The sequence below is a fragment of the Myotis daubentonii genome, chromosome 15, assembly GCF_963259705.1.
Source record: "Myotis daubentonii chromosome 15, mMyoDau2.1, whole genome shotgun sequence".
In the NCBI taxonomy this organism is placed as follows: Eukaryota; Metazoa; Chordata; class Mammalia; order Chiroptera; family Vespertilionidae; genus Myotis; species Myotis daubentonii.
In genome coordinates, this window is record NC_081854.1 from 3,734,135 (window position 1) to 3,761,736 (window position 27,602).

Consider the following 27,602-nt stretch of genomic DNA (forward strand, 5'->3'; position numbering starts at 1 on the left):
GGGGGCCCCCAGGAGGCCGCGAGGAAGGGGGCCTCCCCGGGGAGCAGAGAAATGTGGGGGAGACAGGAGGAACCCGACCCACCGCCTCCAGACCCCGCTCACCCCGCGTGAGGGCGAAGCAAAGAGGCCCCTCCCTGCACACAAGGACCCCCCAAGATGGGGGGGCGGGCGGGGGTGGTGAGACAGGGCCAGAAAACAGACGAGGGGCAGCAGGGAGAAGAGGATGGTTGGCATTCCTGGCGGCTGCCGGACCCCATCTCCAGCCCAGCGCCCCTTTGTGAAGGCGGAAGGTGCGGGCGCAGGGGCGGTGGGCACCTGAGTGGTGCAACCCAGGAGGATGGACTAGGCCGGGAAGGCGGGGCCCGCGAAGGGGCGTGGCTTCAGGGAGGGGCGGGGTCATGTGAAGTGACGGGCCCAATGGCGTGGAACGGCCGGAAAGGGGGCGGGGCTATGGGAGGAGGAGGGGCTATGAAAGGAGGAGGGGCTATTGCAGAGAAGGCGGGGCTATGGTGATGGGCGTGGTCACTGGGGGAGGGGCCATTTGAAGTGATGGGCCCAATGGCGTGGAACGGCCAGGAAAGGAGGCGGGGCTATGGTGATGGGCGTGGTCACAGGTGAGGGGGCGGGGCCACCGCGAGAGCAGCCTCCTCCCGGGAGCCGGGGAGCCGCGCCGCGGGGGCGCCTCGGGGCGGCGGAGGAGGGGGCTCCGCGGGGCGCGCTCAGCAGGGCGAGGTGGAGATGTGCAGGTGGTCCGGGTACTTGATGGCGGGAGGGTAGTTCTGCGTCATCTGGATGGACACGTCGCTGGAGATGTCGGAGGGGCTGCGGCCGCGGCGCCAGGACTCCGGCTGCAGGAACTGGCCCGAGTAGTCGGAGCAGTCGCTGAGGCGCGGGCGGTAGAAGGCGGGGTGCGGGCGGTACATCTCCTCCTCCGCGTAGCGCTTGGTGAACAAGTACACGGACATCACGCCAGCCCCCTGCGGCGAGGCGGGGTCAGTCCCAGGGGCCGGCCCAGGCTCAGACCCCCAAGACCCAAGATGCCAGCTCCCCAGCCCCTCCTCCCCAGGACCCCGGGAGTCTGGGTCCCCAGCCCTCCTCCCTCAGACCCAGGAGTCCAGGCCCCCAGCCCTCCTCCCTCAGACCCAGGAGCCCAGACCCCCAGCCCCTCCTCCCTCAGACCCAGGAGTCCAAGCCCCCAGCCCCTCCTCCCTCAGACCCAGGAGTCCGGACCCCCAACCCTCCTCCCTCAGACCCAGGAGCCCAGGCCCCCAGCCCCTCCTCCCTCAGACCCAGGAGTCCAAGCCCCCAGCCCCTCCTCCCTCAGACCCAGGAGTCCGGACCCCCAACCCTCCTCCCTCAGACCCAGGAGTCCAGGCCCCCAGCCCCTCCTCCCTCAGACCCAGGAGCCCAGACCCCCAGCCCCTCCTCCCCCAGGAACCTGGAGTCCAGCCTCCCAGCCCCCTCCCAGGAGTTAGCTCCTCGGCCACCACCCCTCATCCAGCCCTCGCCCCCAGTCTCCTCTGCCTCCTGGACCCAGGAATCAGGCCCTCCCCATTCAAAACTCTCCTGAGGGCCCTGAGACATCACCTCTTTGAGAAGGAAGGAGGAAGCAGCAAAGGCAAAAGACCACCCGTAGCGATAGTGGAAGTACTGCTCCGAGCTGCTGGGCCTGTTCATGACCTCGTCATTGATGCTGGAGATGTACAGGACCAAGCCCACCACCAAGGAGAGGCCTGGGGAGCAGAGGGGTGCCCTTGGTCCACCAGCAGTGGACCCCTTCCCCCAGCCGGGCCCTCCCCCTCCCACCACAGCTCTCTCCCTCGCCTCCCTATTCTGGCCTGGTCTAATGTCTATCTTTTTTTTTTTAATATATTTTTATTGATATCAGAGAGGAAGGGTGAGGGAGAGAGAGAGAGAGAAACATCAATGATGAGAGAGAATCATTGATCGGCTGCCTCCTGCATGCCCCCCACTGGGGATCGAGCCCGCAACCCAGGCATGTGCCCTTGACTGGAATCGAACCCAGGACCCTTGAGTCTGCAGGTCAATGCTCTATCCACTGAGACAAACCGGCCAGGGCTAATGTCTATCTTTTTAAGCCCCTTGTGTGCTGGGCCTTGGCTGGGTGCAGGGATGTGGGAGATGAGTCCTCCTCCTTCTTCCTCACCCAAAACTTCTGTCCAGGAGCTGACAATGTAATTGGGGAAGGCAGATATGGCCGTGGGTCAACAGGCAGGGTCAGGGTCGGGGTCAGGGGGAACCAGGGACAGCTTCCTGGAGGAATGGTACTTGTTCAGGTCCTACAGCATGAGGCCCAGGGGAGAATGAGAGTCTCCATTATACTGCTCTGGGCGGAGGGACCAGCAGGGCAAAGGCTGAGCATGAGCTCATCCATCCATGTGACTATAACATGGGGCCACAGCCGCCAAAAATGAGGCCGGAGAAGGGGGCAGAGACCCAACCACGATGAACCTCCCATGCCAGGCTGGGGGGCTCGGCCTTGATGCCCAGGGCACTCGGGAGCCATGGAAAGTCTGGAGCAGAAGGAAGACAGGGCCAGATTGGAGGGTTTGAAGGTCCTTTGGGGGCTGGTTGTTTCTGGGAAGAGATTGGAGGTGAAACTACTGGAGACTTATATTCCAGGGGGAGGAGGAGGAGGCCTGAGCTGAGGCTGTATGGATAATAGTAGCAACAATATCAATAATCTATATATATAAAAGCCTAAGTGGCCTTATGACCGAACAACCAGAATGACCAGTCAACCAGTTGCTATGACATTCACTGACCACCAGGGGGAGACGCTCAATGTAGGAGCTGCCCCCTGGTGGTCAGTGTGCTCCCACAGCCAACCTCCCCTGGTCCCTCCCCATGCCGGCCAACCTCCTGCAGCCCCTCTCCCTGGCCGGTCCCTCCCCCCAGCCGGCCGGCCAACCTCCCGCCTTAGTCCCTTCCCTCGTCCCTCTCCCAGGCCAGCAGGCCCTGATCAGCCCAGCCCCAGGCCCCAATCAGCCCTGATCGCTGGCCAGGCCTAGGGACCCCACCCATGCACGAATTTGTGCACCGGGCCTCTAGTAATATTAATAATAATAATAATAATAATAATAATAATAGCAACTGCTTACATAGGTCTTGCTCTGTGCCAGGCACCATTCATTCTCAGTGTCATATATACATCAACTCATTCAAACCTCACACCAGCCCTTTCAAGTGGGTACCATTTTTATGTCCATTTTCAGATGGGGAAATAGAGGGGCATGAGGAAGGTGGAGAAGAGAGAGGGGTCTGGGTTGAGAATTTCTAAGAGGCAAATATCACTTCCTAAAGATGAACTTTCTTGCTAACAGTCGCCTTCCTCCGTTCCGCGCCACCCCCTAGTGGTCAGCGCACGTCATAGCGAGCGAGCGAACTCCCCGTCTCCCAGTGGAACTCCCAGGGAGGGGACAATTTGCATATTCGGCTTTGATACATATAGATGTCCAAAAGAGGCAAATCCGTAGAGACAGAACGTAGATTAGCGGTTGCCAGGGAACGGGCTGGAGGGGGACTTTGACTGGCTGTTAAAGGGTGCGCAGTGTCTTTGGCGGGGAGTGAGGAAAATGTTGTGAAATTAGGTAATAGAGATGGTTGCACAGCCTTGTGAATTCTGTGAGAGAGGAAAAAAAAAAACCCACAGAATTATATGGATTCTAGGTTATGTGAATGATAACATCTCAGATTGCAAAGCCTGTGCATTTCAAGTTTCAGGGCCCGTAAGTAAAATGTTACTGGAACCCAGCCAGCTTATTTACACGTTGCCTGTGGCTGTCCTGGCAAAGTGAAGTAGGTGCAAGAGAGACGGGGCGGCCGGTAAAGCCGGAAATATTTATTATCTGGCTCCTCTACAGAAAAACGTCCCTGACCCCGAAACTAGGATGCCTAATGGTCCGGTGTCCGCAGACTCATCCCTGGTCAGTCCTCCTTTGCTCTCTCTGCTTGGCCACAAGATTCCTCATTCTTCCTTGAACACATCAAGCTCACTTCTGCCTATTCTCTCCCCCGATTTCTCCCCCGCCCCCCCCCCCCGTCACTTCATTTAACTCTCTCTTTCCTTATCACTTTCTTATTTTTTAAAATATATTTTTATTGATTTCAGAGAGGAAGGGAGAGGGAGGGAGAGAGAGAGAGAAAAATCAATGAGGAGAGAGAATCATTGATCGGCTGCCTCTTGCATACCCCACCACTGGAACCAGGGCATGTGCCCTTGACTGGAATTGAACCCGCAACCCTTCAGTCCACGGGCTGACGCTCTATCCACTGAGCCAAGCCAGCTAGGGCCTTATCCCTTTTTTAGAAAGGTCTTTTATGATCTCCCAGTTTAAAAAAAAACAAACAAAATGCTCTCCCAGCCCTAACCGGCTGGGCTCAGTGGATAGCGCATCGGCCTGGGGACTGAAGGGTCCCGGGTTCGATTCCGGTCAAGGGCATGTACCGTGGTTGCGGGCACATCCCCAGTAGGAGATGTGCAGGAGGCAGCTGATCGATGTTTCTCTCTCATCGATGTTTCTCACTCTCAATCCTTCTCCCTTCCTCTCTGTAAAAAAAAAAAATCAATAAAATATATTTTTTAAAAAAATGCCCTCCCACTCAAAGTAAGAGAAATGCAGATGAAAACGACGAGGGCTAACATCTCCTGTATCAGATCATCAGATGTTTAAAAAGCATCACCACATTTCCTTCTGGCAAGGCCCAGGGAACGGATGCTCGTCTATATTGCTGGTGGGGATGCAGAAGGGCCCGGCCGCCTATGGAGGGGAGGTTGGCCACAACTAACAAAACCACAGAGGTATTTATCCTTCAACCCAGCCATTTCACTGCCAGGAATTTACCCTCAAGATACCTGTCCAAAACTTTTGAACAATAATAGATACAGAGGCAGAGCTGCCTCAAACAGATTGTCAAACTGCAGCGGGAAGGCCGGGGAGGGTTGGGGGGCAGGAGGGAGGGGGGTAAGAGATCAACCAAAGGACTTGTATGCATGCATATAAGCATAACCAATGGACATAGGACACTGGGGGATAGGGGAGGCTAGGGGACTGTCTGGGGGGGGGGGGGGATAAATGGACACATATGTAATACCCTTTGTAATACTTTAAGCAATAAAAAAAAAAAAAAAGATACCTGTCCAGCGATAGGAAAGTTCACAGGCACAAGTTAATTCACTGCAGCAGTGGCTCGTGGTGGCTAAGTATCAGAAACAGCCCAGAGGCCCCTCGATTCATGAACTAATCCATAAAACATCACCCAGCCGAGTCCTGAGCCACCGTGCAATGAGAAGGAGGTTGAGCTCTCTGAACCGATATAGATGGAATTCAGTGATAGTTCAGACTATATCACTAAGTAAAAAAAAAAAAAAAAAAGGGGGGGGGGGGAGGGGGCCCTAGCTGGTTTTGCTCAGTGGATAGATAGAGCATCAGCTTGTGGACTGAAGGGTCCCAGGTTCAATTCCAGTCAAGGGCACATGCCCGGGTTGCGGGCTTGATCCCCGATGGGGGGGCGTGCAGAAGGCAGCCGATCAATGATTCTCTTTCAGCATTGATGTTTCTATCTCTCTCTCCCTCTCCCTTCCTCTCTGAAATCATAAAAAAAAGAAAAAAAAAATTTAAAAAGGGGAGGGGGGTGTATAAGAAATATACCAGATGCTACTTTTAAGCAAAAAAGAAGGGTACGGCCCAGTCTGTGTGGCTCAGTGGTTGAGTGTCGACCTATGAACCAGAAGGTCATGGTTCGATTCCCAGTCAGGGCACGTGCCGGGGTTGCGGGCTTGATCCCCAGGGTGGGGCGTGCAGGAGGCAGCCGATCGAGGGTTCTCTCCCGTCATTGATGTTTTATCTATCTTTCTCTCCCTCTCCCTTCCTCTATGAAATCAATAAAAATATATTTTTTTTAAAAAGAAGGGAACATTGGGACACATGTATGCACATGTTTTTTTGTGGAAAGAGGCAAGAAAAAGGGAAACAAATGCAGCTGACGACCTGCAGGGGGCAGGCGAGAGCAGGAAGGAAGCCAGAGGGAGGAAGTGACACTCCTTTGAACTTGCAGCTTCGGAACAAGCCGCCAATGTTTTATGTGAGGAGTGTGGGTGGGAGAGTTGGGAGGGGCCGGCCTCAGCGAACGTACCTCCATCAGACGGAGGACGTTTTTAGCAAAGGCCAGCTTAGGAGGACCCTGATTACGTTAAGAACACTGTACCTACCGGTATAGTTTAAGTTTAAAAAAAGTTGGCTCTCAAAAGAAATTTCAATCGTTGAACTGTTGATATTTGGCTCTGTTGACTAATGAGTGTGCCGACCACTGGCCTAGGGTGACGGTTCTGAAGTTATTCTGTGCCCACTGCAGGGTTGAGCAAGTGTGTAAATACACTGGTGTGTGGGGAGCTAGCATTCTTTGCTTTCTCTGAAAGAAAGAAGACACAGCTCAGGAGGGGGTACAGCAAGGGAGAACCCCTGGGGGTCCAGGTGCTGTCTACGCTCCTATTTGACAAACGGACACCCTTTCCCAGCTTTGTGTCCTGACGGATTCCAGAAGCAGCGGCACCTCGGCAGCTATGAGCGCACCTAACACCCGGATTTTGGTCTCTACTATCACCCTCCACTCTGTAAGGACCGAGGGCTCCCAGAAGAAATCGCTGATTTGAAGCCCACGAAAGTGACATCAAAGTGTACTCAGGTCACAGAGTAGGAAAGTGCTAAAAAAAAAAAAAAAAAAAAAAGAAAAGAAAGAAAGAAAGAAAGAAAGAAAGAAAAGAAATAAGAAAGAAAAAGAGGGGTATGTGTCAAATAAGAACACAGCAACTAGTCTGATACCCCAACTGGGGACGATTTGGGCATTAAAATAAATAATAAAGATAATGGTGCCCCGGCTGGAGTGCTCGATGGATAGGGCATCGGCCCAAGCACCAAAGGGCTGAGGGTTCCATCCCTGGTCAGGCACGTACCTGGGTTGCAGGTTCGATCCCCAGCCCCAGGTGAGGCACCTGTGGGAGGCAACCAATTGATGTGTCCCTGTTGCATTGACGTTTCTCTCTCTCTCTTCCTCTCTCTCCCTCCCTCCCTTTTACTCTCTCTAAAAATCAATAGAAGCCCGGCCAGCCGGCATGGCTCAGTGGTTGAGCATCGACCTAAGAACCAGGAGGTCAATGGTTCGATTCCCGGTCAGGGCACATGCCTGGGTTTTGGCTCGATCCCCAGTGTGGGGCGTGCAGGAGGCAGCCGATCCATGATTCTCTCTCATCATGGATGTTTCTATCTCTCTCCCTCTCTCTCCCTTCCTCTCTGACATAAAATACAAAAAAGAAATCAATGGAAAAAATGTCCTTGAGTGAGGATTCACAACATCAACAAAAAAGTAATTCTTTTTTGCAGAGTTAGAAAACTCCAGTTGCAACCTTTGAAGCCATAGGAACTCCCTCCCTTGCCAAGGAGCCTGCCCCACACCCACTCCACCTGGGGGTGGGAGCTGGCATCACCAGGAACGCGCGGCTGACCCCATGACCGCCGCCCGCAGCGCTCCTGCTGAAAATGTGTGACCCGAATCCGCTCCCCAGGAAACTGGGGCATCACCCTACAACACAGCCGGCTGCGCCCTTCAAAGAGAGTGGGCATGAAAGATCGTTGTTTCTTTAAAGGCACAGGAACTCCAAAGACGAAAGGAGACGAAAGAGCCTATTCACGAAGGTGGTGCCGAAAGCTAAGAAGCAAAGAAAGCGGCGCTGAAAGGCGTCCACGGCCACACGGGAACGAAGACTGACTCGCCACCCACCTCCCGGCGGCCAAAGGCACTGAGCCCCGAAGGCCGCCTAACAGCCTTGGTGTGGAGAGCGGCGACAGGGTATGGACAGGTCCAAGCCTCGGACTGATGAGAGGGCACAGGCCTCTCATTGCCACGTGCAAGTCCCAGCTTGGAGGGCAGAGCCCTCCCAGCACAGTGACAGCCAACAGCTGTGGCTGTGAGCGTGAACCTGTGGTCCAAACACGTGGCCCCACGTGCCTGAGTGATGTGGGCTCGATAGAGTTCAGGTGCAGGTCCTTGAGTGGGATTGAAACCCACCAGAAGGTTGAAACATCTTGATCACGCCCTTACTTTGCCTGGTGGAATCTGGCTATAAAATAAAGACACGGCCCTAACCGGTTTGGCTCAGTGGATAGAGCGTCGGCCTGCAGACTCAAGGGGCCCAGGTTCGATTCCGGTCAAGGGCATGTGCCTTGGTTGCGGGCTCATTCCCAGTGGGGGGTGTGCAGGAGGCAGCTGATCCGATGTTTCTCTCATTGATGTTTCTAACTCTCTATCCCTCTCCCTTCCTCTCTGTAAAAATCAATAAAATATATTTAAAAAATAAATAAAGACACGGCTTGTAGTCCGTGGCACTCTCTCCATCCGGGAGCAGCGTCCCACCCAGACCCAGCTTTCTTCTCTTGTCTGTCATTTCTCCATCCTTCACCGCCCCCTCTCAGGGTCACTGACCCGGGCTGAGCTGGCGCGGCACATAAGGCGCCCAACGCGGGGCTGAGTATGCCATGGCCGTGCCGGCTCGCCACACCTCGGAAGAGCGTCCCCAGGAGAAACAAGCCTGCCCACTGTGCCACCATCCCATTCCCCGACCACCGAGTCAGCCGGGGAGAAGATAGGAGACAGCCATACACTGTGTTCACAGTGGATGTCAAGGCCAAAGAGCACCAGGTCAGACAGGCTGTGAGGAAGCTCTGTGACATTGACACGGCCAAGGTCAACGCCCAGCTCAGGCCTGATGGCGAGAAGAAGGCTTATGGTCGACCGGTTCCTGACGATGATGCCTTGGACGTTGCCAATGACCCTGGGATCATCTAACCTGAGTCCAGCTGCCTAACGCTAAATAGAAAACGTTTACACTGAAGAAAAGATAAGGAAAAAGAGAGAAAGAACGGAGACGAAAGAGACACCAGCAGGAAATACAAGTGCCCCTAGGTTGGATCCCGAGTCTGGAGGGGAAAAAAAGGGTAACAGACAGCACTGGGACGACTGGCGAGATTGGAATACGGACCGTGTGTTGGCGATGGTTTCGTATAAAGGGTAGACTTCCCGACCTCGGTTATTGCACCGTGGCTAGAAAAGGAAGGGCATTTGTTCATGGGAGGGAGGCAGTTGCTAAGGAGTTCAGGGGTGAAGTGTTTGCAATTTATGTGCGACTGGTTGTACAGATGGATAGATGACATAAATGCATGATAAATAGATATCAGTAGATCAATACAACATAGATAAAACAGATGAGAGGCACTGATGATACTTGAATAGGTAGGTATAGATCAGTGATGGCGAACCTATGAACTCATTTTTTGGGTTGATTTTTCTTTGTTAAATGGCATTTAAATATATAAAATAAATCTCAAAAATATAAGTCTTTGTTTTACTATGGTTGCAAAGATCAAAAAATTTCTATACGTGACACGGCACCAGAGTGAAGTTAGGGTTTTTCAAAATGCTGACACGCCGAGCTCAAAAGGTTCGCCGTCACTGGTATAGATAAATAGTAATTCGATATAGATGAATGATGAATGGATAGATGATGGATGGAGATAGACAGATAAAGGCAAACGAGTCAATATGTTAAACATTGGTTTAGGTGAAGGATACTGTATATATGAGTTTATTGCATTATTTCTGCAACTTTTCTGCAGGTTTACATTATTTCCAAAATACAAATTTTTTAAATAAAATAGGTATGCCCAAGATTTAGAAATATAAATCGGTATTGCCCTGGCCGGTTTGGCTCAGTGGATTGAGCATCGGCCTGTGGACTGAAGGGTCCCGGGTTCGATTCTGGTCAAGGTCACATGCCCGGGTTGTGGGCTCGATCCCCAGTAGGGGCCGTGCAGGAGGCAGCTGATCAGTGATTCTCTCCATTGATGTTTTTATTTCTCTCTCCCTTTCCCTTCCTCTCTGAAATCAATGAAAATATATTTTTTTAAAAAAGAAATACAAAAAAAAAAAAAAAGAAAGAAATACAAATTGGTAGTAACAAAACAGTTCTGGGGATGTAAAATACAGCTCAGGGAATATAGTCAACAATCTATAATAATAAAAGCGTAATATGCTAATTAGACCGGACAGCCGAACGACCTTCCGGACATCCTTCCGGATGACCTTCCGGACGAAGCGGGGGCTGCAAGGGCCGAGCCCCTTGCACAAATTTCATGCATCGGGCCTCTGGTATTGTCATAACTACGGATGGTGCCAGGCGGGGACTAGACTTATAAAAGGTGATGACTTCCCAGGTTAGAAAAATGTCTAATCGCAGGGTTGAGCACCCGAAACTCACAGAATATTTTACATCGACTGTCATTTTAAGAAACAGGCATCCGCCCTAACCGGTTTGGCTCAGTGGATAGAGCGTCGGCCTGCGGACTGAAGGGTCCCAGGTTCGATTCCGGCCAAGGGCATGTACCTTGGTTGTGGGCACATCCCCAGTAGGAGGTGTGCAAGAGGCAGCTGGTTGATGTTTCTCTCTCATCGATGTTTCTAACCCTCTGTCCCTCTCTCTTCCTCTCTGTAAAAAATCAATAAAATATATATAAAAGAAAAAAAAAAGAAACAGGCATCCACAAACAGGACTTTTCCTCACGGTGCCAAAATGCTACCTGCAGACCATTTATTCGTCGTAAAGAGAAACATGTCCCTTTTCAATGTCCCTTCTCTGGCGGCCACCCCCTCTACCGAGTGTGCAAACGCCGTACTCCCCCCACACACACACACACGATCTACCCCCAGAAATAAATAAAATAGGACGAACGCGGCTCCTCTGAATCTCCTTGCCACACAGGTTTATCCCGGATCTCGTCCATCTAAGCCGGTCTAGGCATCGCTTCCTGGTTACAGGAAACACCGGGAAGGAGGAAGGAGTGAAACGATGCCAGGAGGAACCCCTCCAACCAATCCCGGATGAGGGCTATTCTCCCCAAGAACGATGAATGAGAACGATGAACGATGAATGACGGCCAGAGCGGGCAGCGCCGCCTAGCGACAGAGCACTTCACAGACACTGTTCCACGTGGAGGCGGCGGACGCGCCGGAATTAACGGAATTAACGGAATTAACGGTGTGTCGTCCGTGCCCGGGTCGCCCTTCTCCAGGCTGAATCTCGGGTCACGTGAGCACCTGAAGTCCATCCTCGCCCCTGTTCCCACCCCCAGAAGGTGAGGATGACAGACGCTGCCGGGAGCGAGGTCCCGCCAGACGACACAGAACTGTGGTGAGAAGCCGAGCCGCCAAACCCAGCCCAGCCTAGAGTCCTCGTCAAACCATGTGAGACTGAGTGATGGTCGTCTTTAAGACCCATAAATCAATAATTAAAAAATAAGGTGCCCTAACCGGATTGCTCAGTGGATAGAGCGTCGGCCTGTGGACTCAAGGGTCCCAGGTTCGATTCCAGTCAAGGGCATGTACCTTGGCTGCGGGCACATCCCCAGTAGGGGGTGTGTGCAGGAGGCAGCTGATCGATGTTTCTCTCGCATCGAAGTTTCTCACTCTCTATCCCTCTCCCTTCCTCTCTGTAAAAAATAAATAAAATAATATATTTTTAAAAAATTAGGTATGTTTGCCCCCCTGCCCAATAAATAAATAAATAAATAAATAAATCAGCCCTGGTTCGTGTGGCTCAGTGATTAGAGCGTTGGCCTGCGGACTGAAGGGCCACGGGTTCAAATCCGGCCAAGGGCATGTACTCAGTTGTAAGCTAGATTTCTGTTACCTGCCTCTCCCTCCCTCCCCCCCTTCCCCAGCAAGAGGCAACCAATCTATGTCTCTCACAACTCGTGCTCGCTCTCTCTCTCTCTCTCTCTCTCTCTTTTTTAATATATTTTATTGATTTTTTACAGAGAGGAAGGGAGAGGGATAGAGAGTTAGAAACATCGATGAGAGAGAAACATCCATCAGCTGCCTCCTGCACGCCCCCTACTGGGGATGTGCCCACAACCAAGGTACATGCCCTTGACTGGAATCGAACCTGGGACCCTTCAGTCCACAGGCCGACGCTCTAGCCACTGAGCCAAACTGGTCAGGGCCCTCCCTTCTCTCTTAAAAAAAAAAAAAGCAATGGAAAAATATCCTCAGGTGAGGATTAACAACAACAACAACAACAAAAATCAAACCTGGCCCTAACCGGTTTGGCTCAGTGGATAGAGCATCAGCCCGTGGACTGAAGGGTCCCAGGTTCGATTCCGATCAAGGGCATTTAAAAAAAAAAATCAAACTGGACCTGACCAACAGCAGCGTTACAGGAAAACACAGGGATCGATGGCCATAATAATCCATGACCCAGCGACGCAACTGGAAAAATCTAGAGGGTGGGAATTCTACAAGACAGACGGCCAGATTTCTTCAACAGACAGATGGTGAGGAAACAGCAGGAGCAGGGCTGGTTTGGACTAAAAGAGGCCTCAGATCCCTGGCCGGGTTAGCTCAGTGGATAGAGCATTGGCCCACAGACCAAAGGATCTCGGGTTCAATTCCTGGTCAAGGGCACGTACCTCGGTCACGGGTTTGCTCCCCGGCCCCAGTGGGGGCGCAAGCGGGAGGCAACGAATCCATGTGTCTCGTTCACGTGGATTTTTTTTCCCTCCCTCTCTCTCTCTCCCCTCCTCCTCCCTCCCTCCCTTCCACTCCGTCTGAAAATCAATGGGAAAAATATCCTCGGGGTGAGGCTTTTCAAAATAAATAAATAAAAGAGGCTCCGGAGATCTCTCCACCGAACACACAAGCGGAACATGGATCCTAATTTACACCAAAGAAACCGTAAAAAAAAAAAAAGGCGTTATGAGACAGGCGGGGACGCTGAACGCTTGCTAGATATTAAATGCTATTAAGCAACTATTCTTAATTGTTTGGGCGCGATTACGGCGCTGTGACGGCCGCGTTAAGTAACAAAACGCGCATTCTCCTGGGAGCCGCTGACAGGTTGGCGGGTGAGATGATTTCAGGCGCGAGGCTGGCTTTAAAATAACGTGGTGAAGTGTAGAAGGGAGGTATGGCAGTGTGGCTTAAAAAAAGGACTCGCCATATGTTGATCATTGTTGCAACTCAGTGAAGGATATGTGGTGGCATTTCTCTATACTGTTCTTTCTATGTTTTCATAATGAACTACATTCCTAAAAGTCAGCGTCGTAAATAAAATAGTAGGAGAACTAGGCTAGACGAAAAGAGACATTGACCAAATACTATGTGTGAACCCGGATTAAATTCTGGTTGTGGGAGAAAGCTATAAAAGGCGCTTTTTTTTTTTAAAGAACTCTCTCTTTTTAAAAATGGATTTTAGAGAAAGAGGAAGGGGAGGGAGAGAGAGAAACATCGATGTGAGAGAGAAACCTCAATCAGTTGCCTCCCGTACACGGCCCGATGGGAGATCGAACCAGAAATCTAGGTATGTGCCCTGACCAGAATCGAACCCGCAACTTTTTTGGTATATGGGACGACACTCCAACTAACTCAGCTACCCGGCCAGGGCGAAAAGGCATTCTTTAAACCACTGGGACAGTTTGAAGACAGAATCCATTATGTGATGGCATGACTGTAAACTTCCTGGGTGTGGTCATGGAGTTCTAGTTACATAGCAGCCTGTCCTTACGCTTAGAGACACAAGCTAAAATGTCTCGAGATACACCATCATGATGCCGGCAACTTACTTTCAAATGGTAAATTTAAAAAAAAAAAGTGTGTGTGTGTGTGTGTGTGTGTGTGTGTAGCAGAGGTGGGGGGAGGGGAGTGGGGGGAGAGAGAGTGAGAGTGAGAGAGAGAGAGAGAGAGAATGGCAAAGCGTTAACAAAATGCAGGATCCAGGTGGGAAATGGTGTACCAGCGTTCATGGCACGATTCCATAGATTTTTAGAAGTTTTCACTAAAACATCAGAGTGACTGAGGTGAGATAAATTCATGACCTGCTTCATTTTACTTTGTCGCACTTATCACCCCTGACATTCCATTCTCCACCTACTTTTAAGTTTTCATCACACATCTCTCCTCCACCTCCACTGGGATGCTTGAACCTAGCCTGCCTTGTTCACAACTGCATTCCTAGCGACTAGCACACGACCCAGCACATAACAAACTACTAGTCGAGTGGATGAGTGTACTTGCTTTGCAACTGGAACTGCCAGCAAAAGCTCCTAGTTGCTTCCCCCTTTTTTTTTAAAAAAAAACAACATATTTGTATTGATTTCAGAGAGGAAGGGAGAGGAAGAGAGAGAAATAGAAACATCCATGATGAGAGAGAATCATCGATCGGCTGCCTCCTGCACGCCCCACACTGGGGATCGAGCCCGCAACCCGGGCACGTGCCCTGACCGGGAATCGAACCGTGACCTCCTGGTTCATAGGTCGACGCTCACCACTGAGCCACGCCGGCCGGGCTGCTTCCCCTTTTTAATCCACTCTAACTCCCACCATCTCTCAGCCTCCTCCAAGAATTAATCCTTTCTGAACTTTCACAGCACGCTGAACCTCTGGCACCCCATAATTTTGACGTTCGTAAAGAGGGGGCCCATGATGTGTCACATGATGGAAGGCAGCTGACGTGAGTCTTGACAGATGAGCGGGTTTACGGGAAAGGATTATCACAGGGGAGCCCGCACACCACACTCAATCAGGTACCCTAGTCAGACGCGGGGGGGAGGCGGGGGGGAGGTCATCTTGATTCCTCTAGCAAGGATGCTCGGGCCCTGGCCGGAGTTGTACAGTGGTTAGAGCATCAGCCCATGCACCCAAGGGTTGAGGGTTCGATTCCCGGTCAAAGGGACATGTACCTGGATTGCAGGTCGATCCCCCCCGCCCCCACCAGGTCAGGGCACATGTAGGAGGTAACCATTGGATGTATCTCTCTCACATCTTTCTCTCTTTTTTCTTTCTCTTTATCTCTCTCTATTCCCCCTTCCACTCTCTCTAAAAATAAATGGGGAAAAAATATCCTTGGGTGAAGATAAACAATAAAAAAGATGCTCAGGCATCAAGTCCTGTCCATTTTACTTCCTGAGTCTCTCATTAAAAAAAAAAATAGAACCCCCCCCCCCTTTGCAAACCCAAGTCCACAGAACCAGCTGAGGCTAATTCTCTATGCCTGTACCCACTGCTCCCCAATCATCAGCTCCCTGTTTTATTTTTTAAAATATATTTTATTGATTTTTTTTAGAGAGGAAGGGAGAGGGACAGAGAGTTAGAAACATCAAGGAGAGAGAAACATCGATCAGCTGCTTCCTGCACACCCCCCACTGGGGATGTGCCCGCAACCAAGGTACATGCCCTTGACTGGAATCGAACCTGGGACCCTTGAGTCCACAGGCTGACGCTCTATACACTGAGCCAAACAGGTTAGGGCATCAGCTCCCTGTTTCAGAAAGCGGCTCTTCCTAACGCCTGCACTGGATTCTGTCCCTTTCTTGCCCAAACTCTCCCTGGGCTCGCTCCTACCCACAGGAAAAGGTTTTCATCCCACAGCCTGACACTCCAGGCGCCGATCCCCGCTAACCCCGCCGGCCTCGCCTTACGTCGCATGTTTCACGTTACGGTTCTAACGAACACACCTTCTCCATCAGGAGCAAGGGTTGATGGGAAGGAAACAAACATTGACAAATACAAAGATTTTAGTCATTGAAAATTAAATAAAAACAAGGTCGGGAGGTAGCTTATCCTTGTCATTCTGTCTCCTTCCTGGCCATTTCACGGTGGCTCTGGTTCTGCAAAAGTAACCTTCTCCCCCCGCTCCCTTTATTCCCCTCCTTTCCTCCTCTTCTCCCTCCCCTTCTCTGTAACCCAACTCTCTCCCCACCCCCTCCTCTGCAGCCGTTCCAGAATTCTTAGGGCACCGTAGGCAGGAATCGCCGACATTCCAAGCGCAATAGCGACTCCCCGGCTTTAGAGCAATAGCGGTTCAGCACCGCGGAGAGCGCCTCGCGGGTCCACCTACGTCCTCACCGCTTCTCCCTGGCAGCGGTTCTCAACCTGGGGGTCGCCACCCCTTTGGGGGTCGAACGACCCTTTCACAGGGGTCGCCTAAGACCATCGGAAAACACATCTGTAACTACATATTGTCTTTCTGATGAATCACTATGCTTTCATGATGTTCAATTTGTAACAATGAAAATACATCCCGCATATCAGATATTTACACGACGATTCGTAACAGCAGCAACATTACTGTGATGAAGTAGCAGCGAAAATAACTTTATGGTTGGGGGTCATCACAACATGAGGAGCTGTATTACAGGGTCACGGCTTTGAGTATGGAGGGCTAGTGAGTGTGAAAGTCCTTGGGTGAGACTGAGATGTGCATTTTCTTTTCTTTTTTAATGTTTTTATTTATTTCAGAGAGAGGAAGGGACAGGGGGAGGGAGAGGGAGAGGGAGATAAAAATATCCATGATGAAAGAGAATCATCGATTGGGTGTCTCCTGAATGCCCTCTACTGGGGATCGAACCTGCAACTCGGGCATGTGCCCTGACCGGGAATGGAACCGTGACCTCCTGGTTCATAGGTCGACGCTCAACCGCTGAGCCACGTCAGACGGGCGAGATGTACATTTTCAAGGAGTAGCAGGAGGCCGGTGTGGCTGAAGTTATAAGCAAAGGAGGGTGTGTCTGTGGGTTAGGAAATGAGGTCACAGACCTGAGGTCACAGATCTGACCAGGGAAGGCCGGCCTGAGGAGTTTGGGCGTATTCTACGCGCGATGGGAGCTCATCAAAGCACTGAAGATGCTAGCGGTGCATGACTAGCTGTGACGGACGTGCGGTTGGGGGCTGTTCTGAGGGTGACCGTATTCGGGCTGTCATTTAGGATTCAGCCGTGTCTCCAGTGCCCAGTGCAGGGCCTGCCTGGAGGAGGTCTCTGTAGATGTTTGATGAGTGAATACATGAGCACAGGCATAGAACGTGCTCTTGCGGATCAGGGGTTCATAAGGGCCGTGCCTGGGAAGCATACCTCTTATGACCTGGGGCGGGCGGGGGGGCGGGGGGGAGGAAATCCATGCCACTCTAACTCCCCACCCCGTCTCTCACCAACCAAACCCAGGCAGCCACCTGGTTCTATTGATTTCTCTGTGGGTATTCTTCTCTCTCAAAGCCCTTTATCCTCCCAGCCCCAGCTCAGCGCCAACCTCATCTGTTGTTGCTCCGACCACTGCTTAAGGCCCCTCCTCAGTTTTTCCATTTTCTAGTCCATCCCCAACACAGGCCCTGAGGGGTGTTTAACACCCGGTGTGACCCTGTCCCTCTCCCTCTCCTGCCCCAACACTTGCACTGCCTTTTCCAGGACTGAATGCCAACCTCACAGGGCAACTTCTCTCTCTCTCTCTCTCTCTCTCTCTCTCTCTCCCTCTCTCTCCATCTTGGTTTCTTCATTGGCAACATGAGGTGGTTGGACCAGATCATTCATGTCATTCTAAGATCTAAGATATTGGTGCTATTTTCCATCCTTGCCTCTCTTTTTATTTTATTTTCATTTTAATTACATATATATTTTTTTTAATTGATTACAGAGAGGGAGAGATAGAAGCATCAATGATGAGAGAGAATCACTGACTGGCTGCCTCCTGCACGCCCTCTACTGGGGATCAAGCCCGCATCCCTGGCATGTGCCCCTTACCAGAACCGAACCCGGGACACGTCAGTCCGCAGGCCGACGCTCCATCCACTGAGCCACACCGGCCAGGCCGGGGCCTTTCCTCTCTTTTTAAATCACCTTCGTTTTTATGATCTCCTGGGGCAGGAGAGTGCCGTGGTGCGGCTTCCCCGATGGAGCAACTTAGCCTCTGATGGCTTCTGTTTCCTCAACTGGAAACCGGGAATGATAATGACGTCTGCCTTGCCAGGCGAAGAAAGAGAGATAACTTAATTTGCATAAAGTGCGTAGAACTTCCCCAAACCATGGCACTCAGTAGAGTGTACCTAATTAGGCTTGTTGCTGTAACTACGACTATTCATGTGTGTAAAAAACCTACCGCGTGTCCAGTAGTTATTGTCATCGATCAGGCACCAGACTGGCCCTTCGCGCTATGATCTAGACCAGGAATCGGCAAACTGTGATTTGCCCCACCGTGTGTGTTTGTACGGGTTGTGAGCTAAGCCTGGTTTTCACACTATTTCAAGGTGCGGAGGAAAAAAATGTTTCATTCCATTAGCATTTATCCCCCCTTTACTCACTCCAACCTCCCTCTACTCGCCCCCCGCCCCCAACCCCCTTTCTCTCTGGTAAGCACCGTACCATTGTCTGGGGTGGTGAACACACAATACAATACACAGGTGATGCATTAGAGAACTGTGCCCCTGAAACCTATATAATTTTATTAGCCAATGCTAATAAATTCAATTTTAAACATTTAAAAAATATCTTGTGACCCATGGAAATTACAGTAATTTTGAATTTTAGGGTCCATAGGTGACAGTATTCGTGGAACTGGGCTGTGCCCACTGCCCTGGGTGCTTTGGCACTACAACCCTATGGCCCACAAAGTCTGAAACATCTGCTATCTAAATTTGATGAGGGGAGGACGGGCGAGGGCTGGAAGAGGTTTATGGGGGGAAAGGGAGGACCTATGTCATACTTTCAACAATAACAATAAAAATAAGCCCGGCTGGCGTGGCTCAGTGGTTGAGCATCGACCTATGAACCAGGAGGTCAGGGTTCGATTCCAGGCCAGGGCACATGCCCGGGTTGCAGGCTCAATCCCCAGTCGGGGGCGTGCGGGAGGCAGCTGATCCATGATTCTCTCTCATCATTGCTGTTTCTCTCTCTCTCTCCCTCTCCCTTCCTCTCTGAAACCAATAAAAATATATATTTTAAATAAATAAACAAATAAATAAAAGGTTTGCCGACCCCTGGCCAAGATTTGTTCTCTCAACAGCTCCGCAAAGGAAGGCTGTAGCACACACAAAGGAAGCGTTGGGATTTGAACCCCAGACTCTCTGGGTTCACAGCAGCAGGCTCCTTCAGCCGCTACCCCCACCACCTTGAATGTACACGATGGGTCCCTTGCGGTGGGTGCACAGGTCAGAGTCTATGAAACGACCTGGAGAAACCAGGTCAGGAAGTGGAGTTCAATGCCTTTCCAATGACTCTTGTTACATCAGAGGCCTGACTCCCAGCCCTGACAGCATCATTGATCCTCAGCTTGACCTTGGGAAGTCCGGCCCTGCTGCACTGGCGTGAGCACGGCTTTTGTGATGAGAAAACCCTCCATTCTCACCCCAGCCCGGCCACTGACTGACGAAGCTAGGTCTCCTCGGCTATTTCCAACTCTGTGAACCGCAAACAACGGGGTTTTCTCTTGGGCGGATTAAAGGACACCTCCATGCCCCACTTTCTCGCGCTCTCTAGGCCACTATTTTTTTTTTTTTTCCATCTGAAAAAAATGATGAGCCCTTTCGCTCCGACACTCTGGGATGGTGACAGCCTAGGTGTCTTATTTTAGCTCAGTGTCTGGCTCCACATGCTGTGATTCTAGTTTGCGCAGAGGTGGCACCCTGGTTTCCCTGGAAAAAGTCTCGTCAGTTCACGTTGGAGGCAAGAGGGAGGATTCGCCTAGACTAGAGGGAGCTGGGGGAGGAGCAGAAAGGGGATGGGGGAGGGGGTACCCAAAAACCCATCTTGATATGCAGAGGCACCTCAAAACGGGGAGCGGAATGGGGGTCCCCGGGGACCGAATGGAAATGAGACCAACAACATGGCTTGCTCGTAAAATATCAACTGGGTTAAAAGGACCTGAATGGAGTTTAATGACGCTGAGTTCATTGGAACGGAACTGAAGAACTTAGAATGGATTGGGGTTAGGTAGACCAGATGGATGGAGTTAAACGTGACAGAGTTGAGTGGACCTGGGCTGACCTGACCCGAGAAGACCAAACAGCTGCAATCGGGAAGAGGGGACACCCGGAAGGACGCTCCTCCGGGCCTCAGCACACTCGAGTCCTCGGGCACCAGCTGATGCCAGAATCCTGGGCAACTCCCTGCACAATTCCGGGCCTCAGTACCCCCGTTTTTATTAAGCGAGTGCTAATAATAACTCCCGGGCAGAGATGTTATGAGAAGGGCGTGCAATCACTCCTAGCTCGGAAGAGAAAGAACTAGAGACACATATTGAATTCTAGCTAATGACATGCACAAGGAAGTATTTAGGGCAAAGTGTACCGATGCTGCAACTCGCTTTGAAATGCATTTTTTTAAAAAAAGTGAGATAAAGCCCTGGTTGGGTAGCTCAGTTGGTTAGAGCACCGTGCCTGATACACCAAGGTTGCAAGTTCGATGCCCGGTCAGGGCACATACAAGAATCAACCAATGAATGCATAAATAAGTGGCACAACAAATCAATCTCTCTCTCTCTCTCTTTCTTCCTCTATCTCTCTCTAAAAGCAATAATTTTTAAATTAATAATAATCAGAAGGAGGAGGAGGAGGAGGAGGAGGAGGAGGAGGAGGAGGAGAAAGGTTGATGGATGGGTAGAAATATACTAGTAGATAGATGGAGACAGATTCAGGACAAATGAAATCTAATCATAGGGTAATAATTGACTTTAAGTGGTGGCTCCAACATTTTTTGCCTTTTCTATTTGAAAAGTTTTCAGAGAAAATGTTGCACAGGAAATAAAGAGCCCTGTAATCTGTGACTTGCTGAAATCTCAGGAGTAGTTAAAGGCCCAGCTCTGCCTCTCCCTGGCTGTGTGGCCCTGAGCAAATGACCTCATCTCTCCGAGTGTTTGCTTTCTCATCTGTGAAATGGGTCTATTAATAGCGTCTACCTCACAGGGTCCTGAGTATCAGAGCCTGGTACCCCCTGAGCACCTCATAAGCATCCGCTAAGTTTCAGCCTCTGTGACATGGGCGCGGCTCTCTCCATGTCCCAGAGGAAAAGTGGGGCTCAGAGCGGTTCTGCAACTCCCCCAGGAACACACAGCAAGGAAGTGGCTTTCTTAGTGCAGGAGAGAACCACCTAGAACCTAAAAAAGCGCCCCCTCCCCAGCTCCCGTAAGTGCTTTCCTTGGGCTCACCCGATAGGATGAAGAAGATTCCAGAAACGAAGGCCAGAATGGTCCTCTGTGGGCGGATGTGGCCGATGTTGCTGATGACGAAGGCGGTGAACACGAGGAAGAGGCTGACCATGGGGAAGGGGGTGGCTGTGCGCACGGTCTCTGGGGGAGGGGAGAGACAGGGGGTGAGGGGGGCAATTGGGGGGGACACCTCCCCATTCCCCATGACCTCCCCGCGGTCACCATCCCCCGCACCCCTTTGGGTGGCTTCTCTCCTTTCCACAGACTCTCCCCCTTTCTGATAATTCCAGGGCTGACTGGTGGCCTTCATCCTGGCCACACCCACTTTGGTTTGACCCCACCCCTTTTGTGCTGGCCCCGCCCACTCATTGTCTAGGCCACGCCCCTTGCCCACCCCTCCTCCTTTACAGGCACTCTGCCTTCTTTACAGCCTCCACTTCTTTTCTTCTATCCACCCCCCTCCCACCCCGCTCCCTGCTCTTGCCCTTCCTCCCAGGACCCCGCTTCCCCTCACTCAGAATATTCTCCGTGTTTTCCGTCACCAAGTTGATCTCCGGTTCAAGAAAATATTCCGAGGCCACGCAGCGACCCTTCTCGCGACCTGGGGGGAGGATAGGAGGGCAGGGCTGGATGAGAGGTTCCTAAGCTCTGGGAAGGCAGTCAGGGGCACCACGCACAGTGGGGAGACCCCCAGGCTGGGGACGGCTTAACCCAAGGGTTAGGGAAGGAGATGGGCGGGAGGTCTGGGGGCTCCTGTTCTTGGCTGCGCTAGAGCCCAGCCCCACGGAGAGAGGACAAGGCTGGAACCCTAGGTCCCAAGTGAGGAGGGGCTGTGGGCCATGACTCCTGGATCCCTAGAGAGAGAATCAGGCAGCGGGTGGCAAGATCCCTCGCAGGGGGCATCTCTGTAATCATTGGGAGGCGTGGTTTGTTTTTTTTATCCTGTCCATTCAGCACTGGAGCTGTCCAGGGGACAAGTTCTGAACCTAGATGACCACCTCTAAGGAGGCGGGGAGACTGCTGTTCCCAGGGGGTTAGGGACCAGGAGATGGTGTGAGCACTGGGGCTCCTGGAGGCAGGACATACAGGGCTCGCAATTGGGCCTCCGGGGAGGAATCGAGTCTCCAGGACAGAAACAGGAGCAGTGTCTGGATTTCTGGAACCCAGAGATGGAACGAAGAATAAAGAACTATGGGATGGCCCGGCTGGTGTGGCTCAGTGGTTGAGCATCGACCTTATGAACCAGGAGGTCACGGTTCGATTCCCGGTCAGGGCACATGCCTGGGTTGTGGACTCGATCCCCAGTAGGGGGCGTGCAGGAGGCACCTGATCAATGATTCTCTCTCATTTATGTTTCTCTCTCTCTCTTTCTCTCAAATCAATAAAAATATACTTTTTAGCCCTAGCTGGTTTGGCTCAGTGGATAGAGCGTCGGCCTGTGGACTCAAGGGTCGCAGGTTCAATTCTGGTCAAGGGCGCATGCCCAGGTTGCGGGCTCAATCCCCAGTAGGGGGTGTGCAGGAGGCAGCCAATCAATGATTCTCTCTCATCATTGATGTTTCTAACTCTCTCTCCCTCTCCCTTCCTCTCTGAAATCTATATATCTATATCTATCTATATCTATATCTATATATACACTTTTTTAAAAAGAGAGAGAGCCCTAACCTGTTTGGCTCAGTGGATAGAGCATCGGCCTGTGGACTCAAGGGTCCCAGGTTCAATTCTGGTCAAGGGCATGTACCTTGGTTGTGGGCACATCCCCAGTAGGAGGTGTGCAGGAGGCAGCTGATCGATGTTTCTCTCTCATCGATGTTTCTAACTCTCTATCCCTCTCCCTTCCTCTCTGTAAGAAATCAATAAAATATATTGAGAGAGAGAGAGAGAGAGAACGAACTCTGGGATCCCACCAGGCCAGGCAGGGACAGGCGAGCGGAGGGCCGGTGAGGTGCGTACCTGCGAAGAAGCAGACGCGCCAGAGGCCAGCGTGCAGGGCCATCTTGACCTCCGTGGTCTGGTTCTGCGGCAGCACCGTGCCCTCCTCCATGTAGAGCCAGTAGTCGGTGCTGACCGCGATGCCCACCAGCAGCAGGCCGCACGCACCGAACACGCTGCTCAGCAGGGTCAGGGCGCGGCTGCTGCAGTGACTCATCCTCAGCGGCGGGGGGCGCCCTGCGGGGCCTGGGGGAGGGAAGCTGTCCTGGAGAAGGTCGGGCGGGACCCACTAGACTCCTCGCCCCCAGGCAGCCACCCCGGACAGAGGGCGGACTCAGCCAGACACAACCAAACCCCAACCCTCTCCCACTGGACCTCTGTGTCCTCCCGGGATTTGAACCAGTGACACCCAATGTTGACCTTCACTCCTAGGCCTGGCCTTCCTGAGCCTGGCACTTGTCACTTGTGCTCTGGCTCTGGATCCTGATCAGAGACCCCCCCACACACACCAGCCCCCCTCCACCCCAACTCCAGGATAAGATTTCCAACCATAATCCAACCACGTGTCTGGGCGTGGGTGCCCAATATCATGACTCCAACTAAAGGGTGTCCCAAAATTCACGCAAGAAGTAATTTTGATAGAAAACAAAGGTTTATAATTAAAAACTGTAAATTTTTTATTGATTCATAAAGTATACAGTATAGGGTTATGTATGGAATAGCACATCGGGTAAATGGCCTCCACGGATTTGCTGGCACATGCGCAAAGCCGTGGTCTTCATTGTCCCTGCTCCTGGGCCATCATTGGTAATGCTTATCAAATTGAAGGGGTTGAAATCAAAGGGCAACAGATATTAGAATCTGATTCAATAAACCAAGTAAAATTAGGCTTTTATTTTTTGTTGCTGTTGTTGTTAATGCTCACGCAAAATTCAAATCTTGCGTGAATTTTGGGACACCCTATAGAAATGCAGTTTCTAGATTCTCAACTCCAGAACCAAGCCTTCCGACCCGAACCTCATGCGCTCACCCAAGACCTTAACCACAGACATGAGACCAGACAGAACCTGGTCCTGTGACTCAGAAGCTATTACAGCGATCAGTCACGTCAGCCCTGGGGCCAGGCGCGCACCCCCAGCCTTGACTCTGTGCCCTGGTGCGAGCCACACACCTTGAAAACCACACTCCAACAAGGGCCTATGGCCTCAACTCTGAGCCAGGACCTGGGACTCTGAGTGTTGAAACTTGGGCACTGGGTGCTGAGCAGCGTGACCTGTGTAGAGACCTTGACTCAAGCCGCCCAATTTTGACTCCATCTGCTGACCCCTTTCTTTTGGATTCTGTCTCTGAATAGAAACCAGAAATCCCCCAAGCGTGTCACCAACCAAGGACCTTCACCCCATACCCTGGCCTCAGGCCCTTGACCTCAGGCCTACCTAAGACCTTGAGTAGAGGCCTCCACCTAAGTTTAAACTCTTAGATTCATCTCTTGACCCAATTCTCACGCCAAGAACTTCACCCATGACCTTCTAACTCTGGTCCTGTATCTTGACCTCAATCTGGTGCCCCAATCTGATATCCCAGAACCTGAATTCCCCCCCAACCCTCAAACCCAGGCAGGCCCCTGGACCTAGGGTCCTGGAACTCCATCCCAGGCTGCTGGGTCCCCAAATCCTGGGACCCAGGAACTTGGAACCAGAATTTTGGATGGAGATTCCATAATGACAAAACCATGATCTAGGGAACCCCTCTACCCCCCCCCCCACACACACACACAACTCAGCACCCCAACCAGAGCACACCAATCCAACAAGTGACCCTCCACACCAAGGATCAGAGCTCTGAATTCAACACCCCAATCAGGAAGTCCAGGGCCCCACTCCTCCCTTCGCTCGCCCCCCCCCCCAATCACGAGACCCCAGAATTCTCTACAGAGATTCTGGACTCCACTTCCCATGCAAGGCCTTCCAATTACAGACCCTCTTCAACATCCAACCTGGGACTCTGATCCCCGTAACACTGGATCCTCAAAACAAGAGATCTCCAGTTCATAGCTGTCCCCCCCAAATTCCAATCAGGACTCTGAAGATTCAAGGAGCATGCTCCTCATCCCTTATTATTCACCACCCTCGCCCCCACCACGGACTTTTTCCCCCTAAACTAGGCAACCCCGTGATTTGGGGGGGCTCACCCTGGGACCCCCATCCTAGCTCAGCCAGAGACTTTTACATCTCTGAGTACCAGAGTCCCCATCATCTTTTGAACTATGAAGGTTAAGAGCCCCTCAACACATCCCGGCCATGCAACCAAGACTGGAGACCCCCCCCCCCCCACTTTTTAACATCGGAATGCCGGGAGCCTTGAAACTCTGCCCCACCCAAGTGAGGGGTCCCAGACAACTTCCACCACCACCTGCCCCGACCCCACCCCCACCCCACCCCTCGCCTCCTGGCGGACTCGGGGATCCGGTCTGGCGGAGCTCAGACCAGCTTTCCTCCCATCCCCCCTGTCCCATGGCTCCGGGCTTGACCGCCAGCTCCTCTCTCCTCCTCGTCTAGCCTGCTCAGCTCAGCTCGGCTCGGAAACCGGGCTCCGAAACCCAGTTTCCCCGGCCGCCTGCGCCCAGGTGGCTGACCTCAGCTCCTCCCATCGGCTCCTCCGACCCGGGCTGGGACCCGGCTCGGGGTCCCCCCGCTCGCTCCCCGCCTGGAAGCAGCCCCCTCCATTGCTCCAGTTCCTCCTCACTCTACATTCTCCGCCAGCCGCCAGCCTCATCCTTGGGGACCCTCCCCCCAGGCCCGGAGCCTCCGGCCGCTCCTTCTCCCCAGCCTCTCCAGGGCGCGCGCACTCGGGTCTCCGGGGTCCCCTCCTCCAAGCCCGAGTCCTGACTCCATCGCCTTCCAGCCTCTGGGGGGGACATACCCGCTTTCCGGGAACCCTTTCCCAGACTCACGTACTGCTCTTAGCGGGCCAGGCCCTCCCTCCCGCCCCCTCCGCCAGGGCCGCCCCCCTCAAGGACCTGGGATGCGCCCTGCCCGGAGCCCACGGTCCCTACGACTCGGACGTGAAGAGTGGAGTTGCCTCGCTCCGGACCCTCGGACCCCGTCCTCCGGTTCCCCAGGCCCAATGTCCCTCCATCCCCCATCGCCTCCCGAACTCGGAGGTCCCGACCTCCGGAAAGCCGGCCCCCAGAGCCACCCAGGCCCCTTTGAGCTCCAACCCCCGGCCCCCAGCCACCTCCAGGGGAGGCCCTCCCCCCACCCCACCCCGCTGCCGCGCGCCTCCCTCCGGGACCCTCCCCTCGCGCTCAGCTCACCTCGCTCAGGGCTGGGCGGACGCTCCGGGCCGCGGGCCCCGCAGCCGCATGACCGGCCCCGCGGCTTCCCCCGGCCGCCGCCGCCGCCACCGGGGTCGCCGACGCCCGCGCCCCCCGCCCCCGCCCCGGAGCCCGGCGTCCCGGCCCCCTCCGGGCCTCCCACCCCCCACCCCCCGCGCCCGCGGCCTCACTCGGCGGACGACGCCGGGAGCTGGGACCCGCGGCCGCTCATTGGCTGCCGCGGAGGAGGGGAGGGGCGGGGAAGGAGGGGAGGGGAGGGGAGGGGAGGGATGCGGGAGGGGGCGCTGGGCCCTGAGGATGGGGGAGGCAGGGAGAGCGAGGATGGAAACCGAGCCGAGCGCGGACCGGGGCAGGGGCGCGCGGAGAGGCAGGGGCGCACGGAGGCGTGGGAGACAGCGGGGGACCCAGGCACCCCCAGACCTCGAGGCTGAGCAGTCCTGAGCCTCGCAGGGCTGCAGACGGAGGGGACCCAGAGATGGCCTAAGAGACAGACAGAGAGAGAGCGAGAAGGAGGGGCAGAGAGCGGGCCCCAGACCCCCGCTTCCCCAGCTCCGAGGCTGGGGCGCAGGAAGTGGGGAGGTCAGGCGCGCAGAGGCAGAAGGAGACCGGGGCGCTCAGAGGCCTCGGGCTGAGGGATGCTGAGACCCAGACACCTTGAGCCAAGCAGAGGGACAGACAGAGAGACAGAGAGAGACCCTGGGAGGAGAGACAATCCTTGGGGTCCCCTGAGGAGGGCTGGGGCTCTGGCCGGGCCTGGGGCGGAGCCTGGGGTCAGGGCGGCTGGAGGCAGCGGGAGGGGGCGTCCCGGGCCGGGGTCCCCAGAGCAGCAGGCGGGCGCGGAGCGATCTGGGTCCTGCAGCCGCCGCGGAGCCAGGAGCCGGGCCAGCCCCCCCCCCCCCGCCCCCCGCCGTGATGTCAGCGGGGCCACTCTTAAAGGGGCAGGCCGCCCGCCGAGGGTCGGACGGGGGCTGGGGGCGGCGGACACGGGGTCGGGGTACCGCGGCGGTGCTGGGGGAGACAGGGGAAGCCCCAGCATCCAACTAGACTGAGTCCCGGAAACCCAAACGGGATGAAGAGACGCCGGGGTGCCCCGAGGGAGCCCACGAAGCTTTGGGGCTCAGTCCTCCCAAACGCACAGTTATATAGGCACACCATTCCACCGGCCGGCCCGGGCCCGGGACTACAACTCCCAGCAGCCCTGGCGGCGAGGGGCTGCACTTGGGGGGGAAGGGTCCGCCGAGGTGTCTGCTGGGATGGGTAGTCCCTTTTGCACTGTCCTCTCCACTCCCCCGACTCGCAAG

General features: G+C 53.5%; 1 protein-coding gene across 2 annotated transcripts; it reads right to left on the reverse strand.

Annotated features, from left to right (window-relative positions):
• Window positions 1–464: 464 nt before the first annotated feature.
• On the reverse strand, window positions 465–27,175 carry CACNG7 (calcium voltage-gated channel auxiliary subunit gamma 7). 2 transcript variants are annotated; one of them, XM_059665818.1, is made up of 6 exons: window positions 26,281–27,175; window positions 22,986–23,210; window positions 21,547–21,633; window positions 21,033–21,173; window positions 1,588–1,733; window positions 465–977 (listed from the first exon to the last, which is right to left on the reverse strand). In XM_059665818.1, the coding sequence occupies exons 2-6, from the start codon at window positions 23,179–23,181 to the stop codon at window positions 720–722; spliced, it is 828 nt and encodes a 275-aa protein (XP_059521801.1). In that variant the 5' UTR covers window positions 23,182–23,210; window positions 26,281–27,175; the 3' UTR covers window positions 465–719. The 2 variants fall into 2 exon arrangements, with proteins under 2 accessions (XP_059521801.1, XP_059521802.1); XM_059665819.1 differs by lacking the exon at window positions 26,281–27,175 and adding an exon at window positions 25,600–25,695.
• Window positions 27,176–27,602: the final 427 nt, after the last annotated feature.

What these genes read in the sequence shown, in the direction of transcription:
- CACNG7 (XM_059665818.1), bottom strand. Translation starts at nt 23,181, where the DNA reads ATGAGTCACTGCAGCAGCCGCGCCCTGACCCTGCTGAGCAGCGTGTTC. An exon ending in AATCTTCTTCATCCTATCGG is followed by an intron (nt 1,734 to 21,032) that starts GTGAGCCCAAGG and finishes TCTGCTCCCCAG; the next exon opens with GCCTCTCCTTGGTGGTGGGC. An exon ending in CCTCCTTCCTTCTCAAAGAG is followed by an intron (nt 978 to 1,587) that starts GTGATGTCTCAG and finishes GCCTCGCCGCAG; the next exon opens with GGGGCTGGCGTGATGTCCGT.